We start from the raw sequence: 22,596 nt of genomic DNA, 5'->3' as shown, positions 1-22,596 counted from the left end.
GATAGGGTTTGCAAGATCTAAGCAGGGGATTCTTATGCACCAAAGGAAATATACTTTGGAACTTATATCAGAACTTGGACTAGTTGCAGCAAAACCAATTTCTACTCCTATGGACATCACTGCTAAACTCACTACAAAAGAGTATGATGATCATGTACTCAAGGAACTCAAGGACAAGCAATCAGACAAGCAAGCAGAAGACCAATTGTTACCTGACATAAGTGTTTATCAAAGACTTATTAGCAAACTGTTGTATTTAATAGTCACAAGACCAGATATATCCTATAGTGTACAAACTCTCAGACAACCAAAACAATCACATATGAATGCTGCTCTAAGGATAGTCAGGTATATAAAGACTCAACCAGGTCAGGGCATCCTAATATCTAGCAGTCCTATATAGAAGGTTACAACATTTTGTGATGCTGACTGGGCAGCATGTCACCATTCTAGAAGATCTGTAACTGGATTTCTTATCAAACTAGGAGAGTCTCTAGTTTCTTGGAAGTCAAAGAAACAGACCACCATCTCAAGGAGTTTAGCTGAGGCTGAATATAGGAGCTTAGCTTCTGCAGTTGCTGAGCTTACATGGTTACTTGAATTATTGGAAGAACTGGAACTGGAACTCAAAATAGAGTTACCAGTTACTATATTTAGTGACAGTAAATCAGCAATCCAAATTGCTGCCAACCCAGTCTATCATGAAAGAACAAAACATATTGAGTTAGACTGTCACTTCATAAGGGAAAAAATTCAACAAGGCAAGATAAGGACTCGATATATTTCTACAAGAGAGCAACCAACAGATATCCTGACAAAAGGGTTATCTAAAGTTCAACATCAGTTACACAATTCCAAGTTAGGAGCACTTGATATTTTCAGAGGCCCTAACTTGGGAGGGAGTGTTATAGAAATTGTTAAGAGTTAATCACATTATTAGTTAGTGAAGTTAGTTAAGCTCAGTGGCAGTTTTGTAATTTACTTTACATTCACAAAAGTAGTTAGTTTGTTACGCAAAGTAGTTAGTGCTGATCTCAAAATAATCTCAGATCAGTTTTATGATTCTAGTTCAACTACTCAACTATATATATAGCTGAGCTCATATTGTAAAGACTAACCTTTTTACATGATATACAAAATATACAAGATTTCCTTTCTTCTTCTCTTTTCTCTTCTTCTCAACTACTTTCTTCATTAGTTAAAGATCATCAAAGATGATATGATATTCATCAGAAGCCATGACATTTTATGTACTCTATTTGTGTAAAAATAGAGGAGTATATGCTTCTATATATACTACTGGGATATTGTGTTACCAAGAAGTCATTAACTTAATTTATTAGATTTTGTGTGATCCTTAACTTTAAATTTTATTCAATCAAATATGATGCGGCTAACTTCTCATTAAATATAACTTATGCAGATCAGTTAGACATTAATTAATGCCTGTAATTTCATTATGTGATCCTAAACATAATATACATAATTTCATTTAATTAAAGTTGATGTGGCTAAATTTTAATTAAATAAAATTATATGGATCACTAGACATTAATCTAAAGTTTTATCCATAATTTATTCCTAAACATTAATCAGGGACCATTTAGAATCTGGAATGTAAATAGAGTTCAATTTAGACGACATGACGACTCTATGTACTCTATTTGTGTAAAAATAGAGTTTTTTTTTTTTTTTTAAAATTACTCTCTACGTTCCAAAATAATTTTTTTTTGGGTGTGGCACACCCCTTAAGAAAGTTAATTAAGGATATTAATAAAAAGATAATTTGTCAATATTACTCTTTTGCTTCTTCTCAAACTTTCTTAAAACAAGAGAATATTTTAATGTTGGAATTTTTAGAAGACCCATTAAAGAGAAGGGTAATTTAAAAAAAAAAAAAATTAATACATTTTTGAATTTTGAAAAATTCTTTCATTTTAGACCATAAAAAAAGTGTCAAAAATTAATTTATATTGGAATGGGGGGAGTGTATTATTCTATATATACCAGTATTTTGCTACCAAGAAGCCTAATAAACGAGTTTCCGTTTATGTCGAAGGTCTGAAATTGTAGGGAAGACAAGAATCCTAGTCTTAATTCTACGTAGGTAAGTGTGAACCATGTGAAATTGTGAATCATTATTTATCTGTTTAAGTTAGATTCGATTTGCATCATGCTACTCATCTTTTGTTGTTTAGATAAGAACTCCTAGTAGAAACTGACCAAAGGAAGTCTCCGATGAAATAGTCCAGATAAAACGTCATAAAGCAGGAGGAGGTCAGTGTGCGACATTTAAGCTTATGTATGAGAATTAAGAAACAAGACTTCCAAGAGTAGTCATTGACCACTTATTTTTTCATTTTTTGTTTTTTCAATCGTGTTTCGTATTCGTTTTGTGACCGGATTAATTTGATTCGCGGAAAGTTGCATTTTGGATAAAACTCGTGTTAGTAAGCTCTTGTTTTGATGGGTGTTATCATTTTATAATGTGTCACACTGTATTATTTGAATGAATATATTATTTGAATAGATTGCATCATTTTTCATTGTTTCATAATGCAGGCACCAGTTATTTGAAGAATAAATTATAATATTACAAAGAAAAAATAGGAATATAGCTATTATACGTCAATGTAGGGTATGTAAAGAGTGAAATAAGATTATTAAATAAAAATAAATGCAATATGAGAAAAAATAAGGTAGCAATGCAATTATGCTAAACTGGCCATTACACAAAATGATATTTTTATTGTTACATAACAACAAATTTGACAATACAATATAATAAAATTAAATAATAATAAACATAAATATCAAATTTAAAGTAACAAGACGATACAATACAATAGGTAATAATCATTCAAACAAACTGTAAAAGCATGCAATTACAAGGCTTAAACTCAAGACATCTAATTAGAAATGAAAAAAAATACTTATCATTCCACCACAACCTTTAATGATAATTTTTCTTACTTCTGCTTTTGCTCCTTTTCTTTGTTCTCGATCTTCGTCGGAGAAACTAAATTCCTCCTATATATAATTAACTTTACATATTTATTGAGCAATAATTTGGTCATCGACAAGAAATAGTCTTAGTGAACTCTCAGGCTGGTGGAGTCATTATCAACCTTTGTTTTAAAAAAAAAATGTTCGAAAGAAAATCTTCATTAGAGACAGGTAGGCAGTAGGTGAATTTTTAGATGTTCCCAAGTCAAATCTTAACAAATAAAGACTTCGCAATAAAGTATGATAATTTGGTGGTATACGTAGTTATGCCAATATTATAATACAAATAAATATGATAGTGACCATTATGCTGTGTACAATAATGGATAACAAATTATTATGTGAAACTATTTTATTTAAGGAATTTTATCTCTTGAGATACCTTTTATGTTATTGTTAGTATATGCATTATATTCCTATTCCGCATTTTATCTCGTATAAAATATAAATAGATCTCCATATAAGATTGTCAATGATACATGTGTTATTGCCAATACTTACAAGTTGATAGCATTGGTGGGGTTTCCCACACAATTATGTGAGTTCATTTTTACTGCCTCCTTTTCTGATATTCACTGTAATAGAAATTCTTTTAAAAAAAAGTGATATTGGTATTAATAAAAAAGTGTATTAATCATGTGGAGGATATATTAGTAATATAAGATTTTTATGCTGGAACCCCAACGTACGTTAGGTAAGTAACACAAAAGTTATACAAAAATTAAAATTTCTCATTCCTTAAACCAAACAATCCTTAAACTATAGCATTATCGTAGTATATAACAATTGAATTTTAATATTAGAATGCATAACGCTAGAATCATGCTACTGAATTCCTCAACATCTCAACTTTTGGACCATTTGATTACGGATCATACTACTAGAAATATTTTATCAAATTTTTATGTTGAGGATCTAAAGCGAAAAAAGGTATAAGAGTGAGCAGGACGAAAAAAGATATTAGTTATTTCATCTTCTAATGCATATAATAATATATACATTCCCTCATGACTTGTACATTTATTAATTATGTCGGTTTCTAAATTACAAATCAAACACCGTATTAATTTTATACATGAAATAACTTACCTTTGATTAACTGCCGAACTTAATATTATTTATGCGAGATTTAATACATGAATAACTTGTCTCTACCAAACGACCCCTTATTATTTGAAAATGTTTTTTTTTTTTTTTTTTTTTTTTTTTGTGAAAACATGCGCCTCTACCAGGGTGGGGATGGACGCGTTAAACCATAACCCAACCTTCTTTAGAAATTTCTTTTTTCCAATACTGGAAACATATTGTTAAATTCACATAATTGGCTTAATTATTCTCTTTCTATCTTCTGAAGTTTAGACTAGATTGGGCTCCCAAAACCTTTAAGAAATGGTTTGCAGTCCATTGCAAATTTGTTTTCAATTTTATGTCTTTTTTACAAGAAATCTTCATTTTTATACATAAAAGATCTTCATTTTTATATACAAAAGAGCTGAAAAGGCTATTTTTTTCTATTAAAATTGTAAGTGGCAAGAGATCTCAATTCCTCCAAAACCTTTATTAAGCCCCGAGGAATAAGAATGTGCAAATAATCTAGTACATTGGTAACTCGATTCGAAACGGAAACAATTAATTAGTGATACTAACAAGAACATGAAATTAAGACTCAGTTCTACGGGTTCAACTTATAATCATCAGTTTTTTTGCTTAAATTACGAATATATATGCATACAACAACAATCACGTCTCAATTCCAAACAAGTCGGGATTGGCTATATATATAACAAAATTATGTATACATATGCAAAAAATTAAAATGCAAATCTAAATTAAATTTACTTTCATTTTTTTTTTTTTTGCTCAAATCATTTATATATGCATACAGTAACAACAATCGCGTCTCAATCCCAAACAAATCGGGATCGACTATAATGAAATTATGTATACATATGCAAAAAAATTCAAATGTAAATCTAAATTAAAGTCACTTCTATTTTTGCTCAAATCATGTATATGTGCATACAACAACAACCACGCCACGATCACAAACAAATGGGGATCGACTATATGGTAAAATTATGTATACATATGCAAAAACTTAAAATGTAAATCTAAATTAAATTCACTATCAGTATTTTTTGCTCAAATCATGTTGTATACATATGCAAAAAATTAAAATGTAAATCTAAATTAAATTCCCTTTCATAATTTTTCCTCAAATCATGTATATATGCATACCGTGACAATAATCACATTTCAATTCCAAACAAGTCAGGATCGGTTATATGATAAAATTATGTATACATATGCAAAAACTTAAAATGTAAATCTAAATAAAATTCACTTCTATTAATTTTTGCTCAAATCATATAGATATGCATAAAACAACAACAACAATCATGTCTCAATCCCAAACAAATCGGAATCGTCTATATGACAAAATTATGTATGCATATGCAAAAACAAAATGTAAATAAAATAACATTCACTTTGAAATCCGTTAACTCTAGATCCTGGATACCCCTCTAATCAAATAAGATCTTGTTGCTTAAACTGATTGAGCATGTCTTCTATAGAAGACAACTTGTAGACATCTTCACTTAAATCATCTGCATCTTTTCCCATTGTTTGTGGGCCGCTATAACGTGCCACTTCTCCCAACGACTTAGAATGTTGTTTGTGTGGAGGAAAATTCTCCAATGAGTGAAGATGCTCCCAAAATCCTTAATCATTCCCGAAATCGAACAACACATTATCCTTAGCCGCCAACCTTTTATATTCTTTAGTTTCTGTTACATCACTAATTTTCAAAGAGTGAAAATTATCAAGTGGCTGCAAATTCTGTGTACCCTTTTTAGTTTCTGTCACGTCACTAATCTTCAAGGACTGAAAATTATCTAGTGGATGCAAATACTTCGTACCCTTGTTAGATGAACTAATTGGGAACTCATTTGTAGAATTATTTTTGGTTGACGACATGGCAACTCTATGTACGTTTTTTTGTGTAAAAGGAGTTTTTTATTACTCCGCTATGGTTCTATATATACTACTAGGATTAATTGTGTTACCAAAGAAGCCTAATAAATGAGTTTCCGTTTATGCCGAAGGTCCGAAATGGTAGGGGAAACAAGAATCCTAGTCTTAATTCTATTTAAGTGTGAAACATGTGAAATGGTCAATCATTAATTATTTGTCTGTTTAAGTTATATTCGATTTGCATCATGCTACTCTTGTTTTGTTGTTTAGATAAGAACTCCAAGTAGAAATTGCTCTCCTTAAATTATTATCGGCTCAAAATTAATCTACTCCATACTGTCCAATATTATTATAATCTCCAGAGCTCTCTGCGTGGTGGATCAAAGGAATCAATGACTTTGAATTGCATCTAGAAGTCTCTGACACTTGAAGTAGAAAGATCTGTAATAGAAACAGTCATAAATTGCAATAGATAATATTATGTAAGTAACACAAAAGTTTATACAAAGATTAAAGTTTCTTATTCCTTAAACCAAACAATTCTTAAATTATATTATTGCATAATAATTGAATTTCAATTTACTTATAACTACATATTTGAATGCATACCGCTAGAATCATACTTATTGCTCAACATCTTAAGTCTTGGACCATTTGATTAAGAATTTGTTGTAGAAACGTTAGATATATGTTTGTCATCTTTTTGAGTCGAGAATCTAAAGCGATAAAAGATACAAGAGCGAGCAGGACGAACCAATTAATTAAATCCAATTTCAATATTGAAATCGTAGATTGCATGAATTCATACAAAGATATAAATCACGTTACGAAGAAGTAAATTAGTACTAATTGGTTTACATATCAACATGTCAACGTAATAATAAATTCAAGAAAAAATAGGAATTAATATGGCAGCTGATTTCTTCTTTACACCTCTTGGCTACTTCTAGCGTGATAGCCAAATATCTTATTAGAATTTATTGCACTTATAAAAATTCATTTCTTATTTGCATTGTGTAAAGTTAGTAATATTTAATTAAATACCTTTTAAAATTTACAAATTCAAAAAATATGAAATCATATTAAATTATTGACACAACATTTGTTTCATAAGATATTTTTAAAATAATATACTCCTCAAAATCAAGTGAAATACATTTGAAATAGTTTTGACTAAGAGTGATAAGTAAAATAAAAATAAAAAGTTTATAATTTTTGGGTAGAATAAGCTATCGTTTTACTGGTAAGAACTCACTCTGATCCGATATATATGTATCTATTTAATGAATGCATGATATATGTCTTAACTCACACTCTAATTTATTAATATGCATTCAAATTTTATTTTTTTAATTTAATCATGATAAAATAGTATAATTTGATATATTTACCAGAGTGCTGGGATTTGTTTTACCATTGACTCACCCCTTTTCATCCTATGTGCAATTGGTTAGTTTTTTTTTTCTTTCTTTTTTTCCTGTTTTACTAGAAAAGTAAGTTATCAATAAATAAAAACAAAAGAAGCTACACCAATAACTAGTTGACCTATTCATAGTTGTACTATTATTACAACACTTAAATTCTGTGCATCTCAGACTGCAGTTTAAGTTATTGATTCACGTGCTTTTCACATAGGGCAAGAACACAAAAGTAGACATAAAATTCCATTCTCTTTACTGATTAATCAAAAAGCAAAGATCAGAAGAGATGGGAAGTAGGAATAGAGGTGATGTAAATTACAGAAATCCATGTCTGACAATGCATCAGCCTTGGGCTTCTTTGCTTGTTTATGGTATTAAACGCATTGAAGGAAGATCTTGGCCTTCCCCTATTAGAGGTAACCTTTTTATTTTTATTTTATGAGTTCAATTTTGTTGTTGTTTTGTAGTGAATTAGGTACCCTTTTGTTAATTCTTGAGTTTCCCTTTTTTTCTTTTTTCTTCCTGTTTCTTGGTTTTTCACTATGCATGAGAGGGGAGTGGGGTTGTAAAGTTGTAAACTTTATCCAATTGTCTAGTAGACTAGTTGAATTAGGTACCCTTTTGTTAATTCTTGAGTTTCCTTTTTATTTAATTGTTTTTTGTTTCTTGCTTGTTCACTATGCAGAAGAAGGTTTGGGGGTGTTGTTAAAGTTGTAAGCTTTATAACAGCTTTACTCTTTGCTTCTTTGTTAGCCTAAACTGGGAAAGATGCAGTTTTTATTTGGTTCATCACTGATATCAGTAAAAGCTACAGTACATTTTTTTGCCTAAATTTGGTAAAATCGCCCTTTGGGAAGTAACTTTTTTATTGTGATGATGTGTAAAAACCCTTTTTTTGTGGCTAGAAATCTAATGGTATAATTTATTTATTTTAATTTTAAAATCAAGTGTACCGGGTATGACATATTTACCTTTTTAATCAATGCGCTTTTAAACGATTAGGAAAAAGGAATGTAGAGTAGGATAGGCATGAAATATTCCTAAAACTAGAACTTATACATGAAGTTTTAGCTTCATAGTTATCTACTCCTCCTATGTCACCTTTCCATATTTAAAAACAATTTAACTAATTTACAACCACACAAGTATCTAAGACTTGCTTTGCACCACAAATTTCAAAAGTCTTCATTTTTTTCTTAAACTCCGTGCCTAGTTAAATGGTGCCACATAAATTGGGACAGAGGGAGTAATATCTATCATGCTTCTTTTGATAAGGTATAAGATAATTTCATTAAGTTAGTACCAAGAAGGTACTGTAAGACAGAACAAAAATAGAATTACACTAACTCCATTACAACTTTGCATCTAATATGTGTCACAAGTAGGACTTAGAAGTACTTTCATCTTGGGTACCGGTTGATTTCTGTGGCTACATCTACCCACATAAGTCGAGTTTAGAAGAGAGGTGAGGCATTTGTTGGTTTGCGTTGTCGTTCAGCTTATAAATGTTAGAAAGCACTAATTGTTCTGAAGACAAGTAGGTCTTTACGCTGTATATTCCCTTTGCATAATCGGGGTGATTTGGAAAGAGAGAAACAATAGATGATTAGAAGATAGAAACATTTCTGCAACTATAGAACTTACATCTCCATCTTTTGTATTATTGGAGTAAATTAATGTTCTACACAAAATGGATGAATGTTAGAAGTTTGTTCCCTGCATAGCTAGATGATGCTTTGGTTTCTGTATATATCCTATGTTACTCGACTCGGGTGCGGGTGTCGGATACGGGTATGGATCTAGAGGTCGGACTCGGCATGATCTAAATTTTAAGATTCGTGGGTACGGATCCGGGTACGGATACGGGTGCGGGGATTCGGCAAAAATAATTCAAAATTCTAATAATATAGCTACAAGAATATGCCTAGATTATGAGAGCTTTTTGTGGAAGCACCTACATGTAGTTTGAACCAGACATGTGATTCAATCTTCCATTCTACTAGGTGCTAGACTGCGTGCTCCGAGAAACTAGTTAAATTTTCTACATAATATTGAAGGTATGCCATCTCATGTCTTCAAATCTCTACTTTTTGTTATCTTGAGAAATCATAATCTCAAAAATTTTCTTTAATTTGGTCATGAATTTCGGTCAAAGTATCCGATCTCTATTGACTGGATCCGACACGAATTCCGTACCCAAACCCGTGTCGTGTCGTGTCGGACACGGGTACGGCGGCAAAAGTGAAGGGTCCGAGCAACATAGTATATATCCATGTAATGTGCACAATCTTGGTAATTTTGTTATAAAAATACCTTACCTTTTCTCAACAAAGACAACAACAACAACAACAACAACCCAGTGAAATCCCACATCGTAGGGTCTGGGGAGGGTAGAGTGTACGCAGACCTGACTCCTACCAAGGTAGGACGGCTGTTTCCGAAAGACCCCCGGCTCAATAAAAGCATAAAAAGAAGTCAGATAAGGTTAGATAAGGTTAATAGATTCGGATAAGAGATTTAAAGCGATATGGAAATGAAATAATGCAAGCGACACAAATAATACAGGATAATCAGAGCACAGAAAATAACCGATAATAGCAGAAATCGGAGCAGATGACACAGGATAACCAAAGCACAGGAAATAACAGATAATAACAGATAATAGCAGAAATCGGAGCACAAGAAATTATATTGCAATAATGCGACTACTAATAAGAATGGATAACGAGACTATCTACTAGCCTTCTACCCTAATTTGGGTCCTCCAAACCCTCCTATCTAAGGTCATGTCCTCGGTAGTAAAAAGAAGAATTGTAATAAAACCATAAAGATGTAAGATTTGCACTCCGTGCTCCCGTCCTCCTCCATCCCCTTAATGTCACACGGACCTTCTCATAATTGTCCTTGTGATCCATATACAGCCCATAAAATGAGATCGAAATTCTCTTTTGTTCTTCATGCTTTTACTCTCTAAGGCACCATCGACATGGCTGCAAAATTTCCAATCTCTAACCCTGCCATGTGGACCGCCATAGTCTCAGCCTTTTCTTAAAAGTCCTTGGTAATTTTTGGAAGGTGGATCTTATAATTGGAACTATTTGTTGTGGACTATTCTAAGTAGAGAATGGCTAAACATCCTAGTTCTCAAGAGTGCTTTTGCTGACACATTACCCTTCAATGGTTTGGTTGTCAGTGCTATACATGCATCTTCTCATCCTTTGGGCAAGAGATAACCTCCCAACCTGCTTTACTGCAACTCCACAGAAATCATACAACTGAAAAACTTTTTTTTTTTTTGTGAGTCGAATATCATATCACTTCATTATTTCATCAAGGTGATTTCAAAAATATATGTGCAACGCGGTAGTGTTGGACCGAGATATATCTTTTAGTTCTCTGTGCATCAGCTGAATCAGGAAATGTCTATTGACTGGAAGTTTTGCCATTCTGCCACTTCTTCAAATGCTTTCCTAATTTCAGTTGTCATCATCCTCCCATTAAATGAAGTCCAATGATCACAGTATAAATATTTGATTATGACGTGCGGCACCACAAATGAAGAGTCCCCACAACTTAAGGATTAAGTCAATAGGCAATTTTAGAGAAAGTCACCAGGAGACTTAACGGAGAATAAAAGGGAGAGAGAATATGTTGTCTAGGCATTAGAACCACCTGCGCCCAATGGGACGGATGAGGGACATTTTTGACTAGTAAAGGCTCTTGCTTCAGAGGGTCAAGAGTTGAGCAACTTTTAACTTGCAGTGCATGGCTAAAAGTAGGTGAGATGAAAGCCAAAAGTATCTGCTCAATCACCGAAGCTAGTGGTAGTGTATAGGTTGCATAGCCACGTCTAGCCTTATTTGCTTCACATTTTAATATTCAAATGGATGTATTCCTAACGGTGGGGTATTCTTGGGACACATGACCTATATATATATATATAGGTTCTTGGAAATATGAATTGAAGTTTTACTAAGGTTCGATGTAAAACGCAATGTGTTGATTGCTTGTGAGAATTTCACACTACACTACGCCCATTGAAAATTTTATTTTCCTTGAAAAGCCACCAATAGTTCTATCGTATTTTCATTTTCGCCAAAGAAAAGGGAAGAAACGTCCGAGGAAAGCAAAATATATAGTAGTGGGTAGCAATTATTTAGTTTCAGCAACGAAATCCTATTTTATGACCTACATCTAAGTTAAGATTGAACCATTTTTCATTTTGATATTCCTATTTCATGACCTACATTCAAGTAATCGTTTGCCAGCGATTTTCCCCCTAATTCAAGAATAAATGAAAAGTCACCTTTTCCTTTTAGATTCACGAAATCTTTTTGATCTTGCCAAATATGTAGATCAAAATAAAGCGATTAGGATTCTGTTTTCCTTAATTTCCTCCGTTGCTCTCTCTTTTAATGATCGTGTTCACTCCAATTTAGGTTCAGCACGCAGTAATACAAGAGGGTATCTCTACTATCCCTTTCTCACTTACTTGTACGAGTAATCTTACAATTTCCTGTTTCTTATTGTAATTCATTTCCTGATCAACTAATTATAATGTTTTTCTTAACTAACTATAATGTTTTTCTTTCTTTCATGAAGGTCGACTTTGGATTCATGCTGCTAGTAAGATCCCAGAACCAGAAACTATCAAAGCAATGGAGGACTTCTACAGGGAAATCTATGCAGTGAATGGCATAACGGATCTCAAGTTTCCCGAGCATTATCCAACCTCAAGACTTCTAGGTGACTAATTCCTTGCAACATAATTTTGCAAGATAATTAATTCTTTTCCTCTGGTTTGCAACTAAAATTACTTTGAGTGGAACAAAAAGTTGGATAAGATTCCTATACTTAAGATATCTTATTTTCTTAAACAGACCATTGAAGTGCAGGTATAACTCATGCTTGAGGGGTACAAACACAATGACAACTTATTTTATGGCTGACATGATTCTGGCAATTAGTTCCAGTTTTTAACTTACTCATCATTGGGGTGTCGTTATGTACTTCATTCCGCGTTAGAAGCTTAGCTTCTCTTTGATATCCGGTGCTAATTTTTGTCGGATATAATATGGGAATTTTCTTTTTCTTTTCCACAATTGATATTTATGAACCATGTGGTATCTAGTCACCCTCGTTAAATGCATTTTCATGGTTTTTTCTTATGTCATACTAAGTTCACCAATTTTAGTCAGATAAATCTGAAATTGGCAGAGACATGTTTCTGTCCAGATTTTTGGTTAGTTGGTTTCATCTAAAAGATACCTAACTTTCTGCATCTGCATTTTGACTTAAGTTGAGATCACTTTTATGTTTTCTTCAATGTTGAGAATACTTGTACTTGATTTTCATTCAAAAGTCTTTTAAAACTTTTCGTTTGTACAGGTTGCGTTGAAGTAGTTGGATGTGTCACATGTGACGAGCTAGTCAACTGGGATCAGATTCCCGAAGGGGTGAGCTTCAAGTCCCTTATTTCATATGCATTGATGCAGTTTATTTCTCAGTACCAGATTCTCAAGAAATTGATGTAGTTTATTTCTCAAGTATTTCGGTCTTGTTGTTTGATATATGTTCTTATTTTATTTTGATGCTTTTTGCTTGCAGGTGAGGCTAGAGGGGCAAACAAAGTTTTGCTGGCTTTGTGAGCAGCCACAGGTACATTGGTTATTTGGGAGGCATTATCTTTTATCTTCGTATTATCTCCTGCAAAAGAATTATTATTTTCCTTTTAAATCATGCAGAAACTTATCATACCATTTGAGATGCGAGGCTTCCAAGGTGTTTATAACTTAGAAAGAAAGGTATTAAGATTTGAGAAACTTTATTGTCTTTCCCCGTTATATATGCTTTTAGACACATTTCCAATTGAAGCTGATCCTCATTTAAGCTCATTTTATTGTTACGTTGCATCTCTAACTTTCCCATTTGAATTTGTTCTCTAGATATATGAAGCTGCAATCCGAGGTATTTCTCCAGTTGCGCCCCCACTCCCTGTAAAATTTCCCCTTCCAAATCCACGAGATCCGTTCTCTTTGAAACCAGGATCCCTTGCTTCTTCCCTAAGTAGCTCCAGTACATCTGAGGTAAACCGATCTGAAAATCTTGTTGCTGCAATAGCTGGTGCTCGAGCAGCTGCCACACAGTTTTCTAAGAATGGCAGTTCTCAGTCCAACACAGTCGAGGTAGGAGATGAACATACTTTCTCAAGGACAAGAAATCAATCTAGGAGACTTCAATGACGATTGAGCTGCTAGAGAGCTTGTCAAATAACTTCTTACTGAATAAATGCTCGATAATAATTATGCACTTTTGGGGGGTTTAGTTATTTAGTTAGGGCTTTGCTGTTGTGATTTTAATTTCATTTTGAAATTATGATGTGTAAACTGCTAGTCAAGTTGCTCTCGTGTATCATATTGTGTTTGTGTAAAACTGCTAGCCAAATTCTCATGTCATGTGTATCATGTTCTTTTCTGCTTCTGGTCTCCTTAGGAGTACCATGTGCAAGTTATGAGAAATGAAAATGCAAGTAGCTTCCAGTTTCTTTGAGTGACATGCAATTGGTGAGAGTTATTTTCTAAACACGTGCTGCTCTCATAACCACAGTCTTTGTTTTGTTCTGTTTTTTGATAAATATCTCTAGTCAATATTGAGCTATCAAACGAAAAGTCATACTACTGGTCTCTGGCCACAACTTTGAAATTTTAGTAACAACAAAATCATTGTGGATAACTATGGGTTGGTGCATTGATATTTCAAAGTTTAGTCAGTATTTCTTAATATATACCAAGAATGCCCTACGATTTCTTAAGCTCTAGTTATTTTCTCAATAATTATCATAGGAAAATTTTCTTTTGAGTTTTCTCAATAAAGCTCTACTATAGTCTTTGTGCAGACAAAATTTTCTCTAACTGGTGTTTACACCAAGTATATGGAGGTAAGGGATGCGTCTTGAATATAAACTTTTATGCGTCTTGAATATAAACTTTTATCACTTACCATGGTTAAGTGGTGCGTACTCTCACTTAAATTGTGACTCATATGGTTAAATTGCATGGTAATTTGGTGTAAACTCTGGTTGTGGATAAGTATTTTCCGTCCTTACGCCTAATGGTTCTCACATCCATATAATGCTTCCCTAATATGAGGAAACAAAATATCACACGCATTTCATGTTCCTGTAAAGGCAAGAAACTATAAGAAAAAGATCACACTGAACTTAGTTTAACAAACACAATAGCATTGCAAAGATGTACACCTCCAAATGCTTGCTAGTCATGTCCCTTGGACTAATGGTCCTTACCACCTTTTCATTTGCTGATCAACACTACCAACATACCAAACATGAGCTTAATTCTGTCACTAATCAGCCAAACAGGAAAGATCACATAGCCATGGAACCAGCACCACCAGACTTTGAGCTAGCAGAGCATGATATGCAGCATATGAATGACAACATTGCCATGGAACCAGCACCAAACTTGCAAGAAGGACAGAAGCAACATGAGCATGAGTCACACTGGATTTCATACCTAAAACATAAGCTCCTGAACTTGGAGTATGTCTAATCATGTAATAATAATATGTTTGGATGGTTAAATAAAATCATTTTTGGTCCTAATAAAAGACCAAATTGCTGTAATAGAAAATACATTTATTTGGAAAGCTTATGGAAAATGACCTTGAACTATTACCTTGTACCATGTTCTACCAATTATCCATGAGAGTCGAGACATTTGCTTCCTTTTTTTATTTTGTTGATGAGGTGTTCTTTGGGCTAACTTGTATGCGCCGCAAGTATTATATGATACTTGTTATCTCCCATCAACACACTTGGAGGTAGCACTGCCCACCGAGACATTTAGCATTTCTTGATCATTTTTTTTTAATTAACTCCGCCTTGGGGTGGCGAGGGGTTTGGCCTGGACCCCTACCTTAAAAATTAATTTCTTGACCATCTTGAAGACTATTACACACCATATTGAGCACCAAATTTACATGTTTGTGCTGCTTACATGTTTGTGCTGCTCCATTCTCTAAATGATTGAAACATTTTCAACACTTGCTAATAACCATAAATGTAATGGACTAATCACCTACCCCTATACCAAAATCTTCACTTAGAGGGGCCATGTCCATGGCATTTCATGTGATAAACATAATCATTGCTGCAACAAATTAAAAGCTGGATATTAAATTGATGAGAGCTAGTGGGGGCTACCTCACCTAAAATTCTTTTTTTCCAAATTTATAATCCAGACCAGATAGCTCTGTCGGTGACTTCTAAAGGATAAGTAATTGAAAATCCAGCTAGATATATGTATATTTTACTGTTTTGCTCCGTACTAGGCTTTCATAAGTAATCTTAGATGGATGTCGAAGTAAAACTATCTTTTTGTGTTTTTTTAACCATCCTGTAAGATCTAGATATGACATTAATTTAGGGAAAATGGGTCAAAAATATTCCTTTATTTTATTTTAATGACTAAGATTATTACAATTTTGGATCATTTATAACTCTGCCGTTATGAAAGTTAACAAATATATTCTTCATTTGTATTCAAATAATTAGATTACACAAAAAATAACCGACTTCAATATTTGGCCGCCCCGACACACCTCCTAAAATAACCCATTGTTCTTTATCTGATAATGTCAAAACAGAGCATAAATAAATGAACGCCGGAAAAGGTGAGACTCGCCGGAGAAAAACCAAAATGGTGCAAAATTAGAATCACAAAATAGCCAGCAGTCCGGAATCCATAGAGCTTGCCGGAGAATACTGCAAATGTTCGTGTTGTGATCAAATTGTCGGACTTTGTAGTAGCGATAACAGGTAGTGAAGATGTGGCGGCAGCCGTCGGTGGTGGTGGGAAAGGAAATGGGAGAAGTGGTTGGTTGGAGATGGAGCTTGGGAGATGGAGCTTGGGATCCAAGAAAATATGAAAGTGAGTTATTTTTTGTGAAATCGAATTATTTGAATTAATTTGGGGTTCCGTCAAAGAAAGGTTATATGGTTAACTTTCATAATGGAATGGACATAAATGATCTAAAATTGTAATGAAAGATAGTTTTAGCAATTCATTGGTTGACATTTGGACCCTTTTTTTGCTGTAAATCTGGATCTTAGATCCTCTGCAAATCTTAGATGCTTTTTTGCTTCTCCATTTCTCTCCCTCAATTTTATTCAACTGGTTAAGAATGTTTTCCATTTAGGCTCGTCAGTTATATTTTCTTATTCTAGAGTTTTGGCATTGTCATAAAAGAAAATCACAATGAAACAGCCGCAGCACATCGATATCCTTGAATAACATGCTTTGCCTAGCTAAAAACGAAATCCCATGCTTTACCTAACTCAAAATTTCATCTTTATGATTGTTTTTGTTGCTGGATTTCATAGAAATAATGTCAAAAACTTATTTATTTATCAAGGTTAATGATATTTTTAACTTTCTGTCCCGTTTTTTTTTTTTTTATTGAAAGTAATTGACGAATTTAAATTGTCTTAAATAAATGATGGAATTGCTTGAGAGTGGGATCCAGATCCACTTGGCGAAATACAAATGGAATCTCACGCAAGTATTGTCTGCCACGTGATAGTTGTGGCTCGTAGAAAATAAAATTTCTCCTTTTCCCTTAATTTATTAGGTAAAGAGGACCCCTGTTTTCCTACTGATAAAGGCAGAAGATTGTGTGTTATGGCGTCCATTACTATGTCATACATACTGGTTATGACAATTCAAACATATTATGGTCTTGGTTGCTGAATATTCAACAACATGGTTGGATCTGCATTAGATATTAGATATTTCATTACGAGATTAAATATCGATAATTTTCTGCGAATCACGTTATATTCAATTATTTTAATATAAAAACTTTGGCTAAAGTGATCACATGACACATGTAGAATCTGATAAGAACATGTGTACTAAGTCACTAAAACATTTTTTGTCAGCAAAATATTTTTATGTCTCTGAAGTCATACTACCCTACTGCCCATTTCGTTGTTCTTTTTAAGCCACAAAAGTAGATTATGAAGAAGAAAATCTATATCATGCGAAAAAGACACGGTGATGTTGACCACTTTCTTGAAAACATAAAAAGGAAATCAAGAGTATTATATTCTTGAAAGTTGGCACTAATGTTGACTGCTTTTGCTGTACTACTACAAGTATAATCCAACTACATAAGTCAGATTTCTACTACAAACAATTCCAAGATCTCTTAAGTGGATTGTGATTAGTAGCCAAATATCATAACAAAATGACAAAGGCCTTCTTGATTGTAGTAATTACTATAGTCATCACTGCTTGCTTTTCTTCCTCAGTTTCTGCCTATGATCTTGACCCTCTTCAGGATCTATGTGTTGCAGTTCAAGATTCCAACCATTCTGGTAACTCACTCATCGATCTTTAATTTTCTTTTCCCTTTTCTAAATAATAACTTCAACAATTTCTCTGTAGTATTTAAGTTATATACACTAATCACCTCAAATATACAGGATGTAGTTACAAAGTTCGTCATTAACCTTTCGCCAAATAGACCGTAGCTGATAGGATTTTTTGATAATCCATTGTTAAATAGGATTAGCAATGCGGATCCAGGACTTGAAGCTTTACGAGTTCAACTTCTAAGATTTTTAGCATTGAACTTATTATATTCTAAAATTATGAGTTCATATCTACTATTTATTGCAATTTTAGTGGATTTTTCACATAAATCTAGGCTCTCCGTCGAAATTACTGGGTTCAAATGAACCCGGTAACATCAAGCTACATCTGTTCCTGATTAGCAACGGCTTTTTGTCGTTTAGCAATAGAAGTTGTTCATTGCCATTTCCTTTTTTTTTTTTTTTTTTTCTATTTCCACTGTTACCAATTAATGTTTGTCATTGAGATTTACCTGTAATTACATTAAATGTGATCTGATTGTATAAATAGTTTTTCACATTGAACTGAGATTCTTCTCTAAATTGTTTGATTCAAAGCTAAATCTATGTCTAAGTTATGTTCCTAATCTTGTTCTGTTCCAATCATGTGCAGTGTTTGTGAATGGAAAGTTCTGCAAAGACCCAAAGTTAGCCACTGCAAATGATTTCTTTGCTTCAGGTTTCAATGAAAGTGGAATGCCAACACCAACAAATCTTGGCTTTGCTGTGAATGTGTTAAATGTAGCTCGAATGCCAGGACTCAACACTCTTGGTATTTCCATTGCTCGTGCTGATCTTGAACCGTTTGGACTAGTCTCACCTCATATTCATCCTCGAGCAACTGAGCTAATACTCGTACTGGAAGGGACTATCTATGTTGGATTTGTTGTTCCTGATCCAGGGAATCCCTTCAAATCGAGGCTATTCGCGAAAATCTTGAATCCAGGGGATGTTTTCGTGATCCCGCAAAGTATGATTCACATTCAATACAATTTGGGAACCACCAACGCAACGCATTTGAGTTGTTTCAACAGCCAAAATCCTGGAGTGCATATGATTGCTTATCAACTCTTTGGGTCAAATCCACCAATTCTTGAGGATGTTCTTGTCAAAGGTTTCCAATTGGATAAGAAAGTGATCAAGCATCTTCGAGCACAGTTCAAATGGACTGCCTAGTTTTTGAGCAAATGGTGAAAATGTTTTATGAGTTACAACTTTAGCAACTCTCTTGAATTAAGGAGACAAGTTCTGGTTAGTTCATAGTTGCTATTTTATTTTTTCTGTAACATGGTAATGTTCTTTAACAAAAGGAAATAAAATTTGGTGACGTTCTTTTAAAAGTTTTGTTTTGTATATGAAATCTTGTCACACCCAATAAAAAGAAGTGTGAGACTGTATGTGCAACCCATAAAGGAAGTGGGGGTTGAAAACAAAATAGACACACAATAATTTAGAGTAGATGGAGCTATAAGTTGGAACTCAATTGCTTAAGAAATTCATCAGTGTTATCACCTTGTAAAGAGGTGAAACCAATTAAAACTGAATATTAACGTTCCCTGTTGAGACATATTTCCTCTGTTTCAAAATACTTATCACATTTGGCTTTTCAAAGGTCAAACTATTTGAACTTTGATCAATATTTTATGATATATCTTTTCATCATATTGATATGAAAAGAATTGCAATTTATAGTATTTTTCCTGTAGTTTTAAAATATTTAAATTTTACTTTTAAAATATTAAATTAATCTAATAGAATTTAGCTTAAAGGATTAGTCAAATTGACTCTAAAAAAAATCGAGACAGCTTTCTAGGAAGAGCCCATAGTCCATGGCCTAGGATCATTTGGCCATTTGCTTTTGTGGAACTTGCACTAGCCAAGCGCCAGGATTCACATGACCATAATGGCGTGGACCTCAGCAGATTCTTTTCTTATTGACGTAAAAATTCACTTTTTTAAATCTAATAATTTGATATAAGGAATTCACTGGCCGATAGATTAATCCATATTCAGATCGCATATGACACGTTAAAGGGAAAGCTTACCTACGGAAACTTTCTCTATTCATAGGACCGAATTTGAGATCTCAATAAGCTGGAGGGATCCACCAATCCCACCACTAACCCTCGGTAATAAAGTAAAGTTGGAAGAAATCAACAAATAGCCACTTTTTGTACCGCTACTTGAAACTCAATCACAATTTCAAACTGCCCCCTTTTAATACAAACATAAAATTCGAATAAAAATATTCTAACTAAAACACAAGATAACTCCATGAAATACGCCGAAGTTCGAAACTCCTCCGAGTGAAACTCTGTGATAGTGTTCAAAACTCCTTACATATGAAATTTCATATCATATATAGTAAACAAATGACTGCGTGATAGTTAAAATGACCCTATCATGTTTTAATCTTGTGGATGTTGATGATTACTTTGGAAAAGGAAACCCAGAATTCACTAAGTTTGCATTAATGAGTTAATGGCTATTGGAACTTCAATCTTTTTAATTTTTTAGCATCAACCTCATAATTTATACAATTATACATAACTACATAAGTTCGTTCATTTATGTCAATTTCAACTATACATATCTCATCCATCCGCGAATTTTGTAGCATAAAAAAAAAAGTTGAACCAAACTAACACACAAAAAAAAATATTTATAGGTTTCACGCACGAATTTAGTGCGTGAAAGGACCAAACTGCAAAAATACAAGTTTGGCCTTTCACGCACGAAATTTGTGCGTGAAGGAGGCAACAAAAAGTCGCCCCCTCCTTCCCCACCAGAGACCCGAACCTTTCACTTCCACAAATGCCCCGCCATTAACGCCCCATTTCAGTGGTCCCCAACCCCCCCCCCCCCCCCCACCCTAAAAAAACGTCTTTTTCGTGTTGTTTTTCAACCCAAAAGTCAATATTCTTGTTATATTGAAGTGTAGGAATAAGTTTCTAAGGTTAGATTTTGGAATAGAGCAGCGCGGAGCTCACTTTGAAAACTCAAAAAACCTTCATTGTACGTATTTTACTACGAATTTTTTATTACATTGCTAAATATATTATTACCTTAGGTATGGTTGGAGTGATCTGTGGTGGATTGCGCATTTTTTTGATGCGTTTTTGGGCAGTCCGCACCAACTACTGCGATTGCCCCTTTTTTTTAGATTTGTTTATCTATTGTTAATTAGTTAATTATTTATTAATTGTTTATTTAGTATTTGTTAATTATTCGATTAGTGACTTTAGTATTTATTAATTGTTAGACTAGCTAATTATTTATTTAGTTTTTGTTAAGCCAATTATTTATTTGTTAATAATTTCTTAATTGTTTCATTAGTTAATTAATTGTTTATTTGTTAAATATACGATAACAATTTATTAATTTTTTGATTAGTTACTTAATTGTTTATTTATTAAATATATGATAATAACTTGTTAATTATTTGATTAGTTAGTTAATTTTTTATTTATTAATTATTTATACTAATTGTTTGCTAACTAATTGTTAATTATTTGACTTATTAATTTTTAATCTTTATATTTTAGGATTGAAAACCCTTAGTTTAGGATTCATAACCAATAGCTTAGGATTGAACACCCTTAATATAATTTTCGACAAAAGATTACATAACTAATATTACTTGTTAATGATTGATTTAAAATACGTAAAACAGATGAGTCACCACAATCCTTAATAAAATTTCGATAAAAGATTACATAACTAATATTACTTGTTAATGATTGATTTAAAATACATAAAACAGATGGGTCATCACAATCCTTAATAAAATTTTCGATAAAAGATTACATAACTAATATTACTTGTTAATGATTGATTTAAAATGGCAAAACAGATGGATCACCACCCTCTTGATCCGGGGCTCTTCGACCGAGAGTTACTGTATCTTCAGCCCGAGCATAGTTCGCAACATATACGGACATCCGCCCTGCAGCCTGAGGCTCAGGTCCGTACCCGGTTAGGGGACTCAGCATGGGAGATCTTAGCTGCTCACCCCCCACATCCTCCTGTCCTGGATATACTACGTCGGGGCGGTATCTACCGGTGCGTCGAAGTTGGTCGGGTACAGCACGATAGGTCGCTAGTGACGGCATTGATTGAAAGGTAGCGACCGGAGACGCACACATTTCATCTCCGCACCGGTGAGGCTACCATTACCCTTCAGGATGTGGAAGTCATTTATGGGCTACAAGTTGATGGACGCCCATTGTATATTGAGGAGCCTCCTGTGCTGCCGCCTTACCGGGATGAGTTGACTAGGATCACCGGTTTCGCGGCTCTGGATGGTCATATTCCCGACCAGAGTCGGCTTTTGTTGTCGGCCCTTTATGCTCACTTGCGCCTCACAGACATGCAGCATCCGATTGGAGAGGACACGCCTCAGGCTGATGTTGACCGACGTGCGCGTCTATACCTACTCATCATATTCGGGGCCATCCTGTTCCCAAACACTTCGGGTTTGCATGTGAGCTTGAGGTATCTTCGGTATATCGACTATCTCGCCGAGATAGGATGTTATAGTTAGGGCGTTGCTGTGCTGGGCTACATGTATCGAGGATTTTGCCGATGTTCTATGGGCATGAGGACAGAGGTCCCTGCATTTTGCTCGCTCCTTCAGGTAATATATTTACGTGTGTGTAATTAAACACAAAATATATTTTTTTAAAATGATGACTGATAAAATATTTTTTAAATGACTATATCATATATGGGTGTGGACTAGGTTGAGACCTTTTCAACCCA

At 33.7% G+C, this 22,596-nt stretch overlaps 2 protein-coding genes across 2 annotated transcripts; both read left to right on the top strand.

Moving 5' to 3' along the window:
- The first annotated feature begins 7,540 nt into the window (after positions 1 to 7,540).
- On the top strand, positions 7,541 to 13,945 carry LOC132610610 (uncharacterized). The gene is made up of 6 exons (XM_060324929.1): positions 7,541 to 7,819; positions 12,006 to 12,149; positions 12,792 to 12,859; positions 13,011 to 13,061; positions 13,148 to 13,207; positions 13,349 to 13,945. Exons 1-6 carry the CDS (start codon positions 7,690 to 7,692, stop codon positions 13,643 to 13,645), a joined length of 750 nt encoding a protein of 249 aa, XP_060180912.1. The 5' UTR covers positions 7,541 to 7,689; the 3' UTR covers positions 13,646 to 13,945.
- A 3,573-nt stretch (positions 13,946 to 17,518) lies between these two features.
- Positions 17,519 to 19,175, top strand: LOC132610797 (germin-like protein subfamily 1 member 17). The gene is made up of 2 exons (XM_060325195.1): positions 17,519 to 17,799; positions 18,449 to 19,175. The coding sequence occupies exons 1-2, from the start codon at positions 17,670 to 17,672 to the stop codon at positions 19,009 to 19,011; spliced, it is 693 nt and encodes a 230-aa protein (XP_060181178.1). The 5' UTR covers positions 17,519 to 17,669; the 3' UTR covers positions 19,012 to 19,175.
- Positions 19,176 to 22,596: the final 3,421 nt, after the last annotated feature.

The sequence above is a fragment of the Lycium barbarum genome, chromosome 9, assembly GCF_019175385.1.
Source record: "Lycium barbarum isolate Lr01 chromosome 9, ASM1917538v2, whole genome shotgun sequence".
Taxonomy (NCBI): domain Eukaryota; kingdom Viridiplantae; phylum Streptophyta; class Magnoliopsida; order Solanales; family Solanaceae; genus Lycium; species Lycium barbarum.
This window is presented reverse-complemented; position numbering and strand designations above follow the sequence as displayed.

What these genes read in the sequence shown, in the direction of transcription:
- LOC132610610 (XM_060324929.1), top strand. Translation starts at nt 7,690, where the DNA reads ATGGGAAGTAGGAATAGAGGTGATGTAAATTACAGAAATCCATGTCTG. An exon ending in TCCAACCTCAAGACTTCTAG is followed by an intron (nt 12,150 to 12,791) that starts GTGACTAATTCC and finishes TCGTTTGTACAG; the next exon opens with GTTGCGTTGAAGTAGTTGGA. An exon ending in TTTATAACTTAGAAAGAAAG is followed by an intron (nt 13,208 to 13,348) that starts GTATTAAGATTT and finishes TTTGTTCTCTAG; the next exon opens with ATATATGAAGCTGCAATCCG.
- LOC132610797 (XM_060325195.1), top strand. Translation starts at nt 17,670, where the DNA reads ATGACAAAGGCCTTCTTGATTGTAGTAATTACTATAGTCATCACTGCT. An exon ending in TCAAGATTCCAACCATTCTG is followed by an intron (nt 17,800 to 18,448) that starts GTAACTCACTCA and finishes AATCATGTGCAG; the next exon opens with TGTTTGTGAATGGAAAGTTC.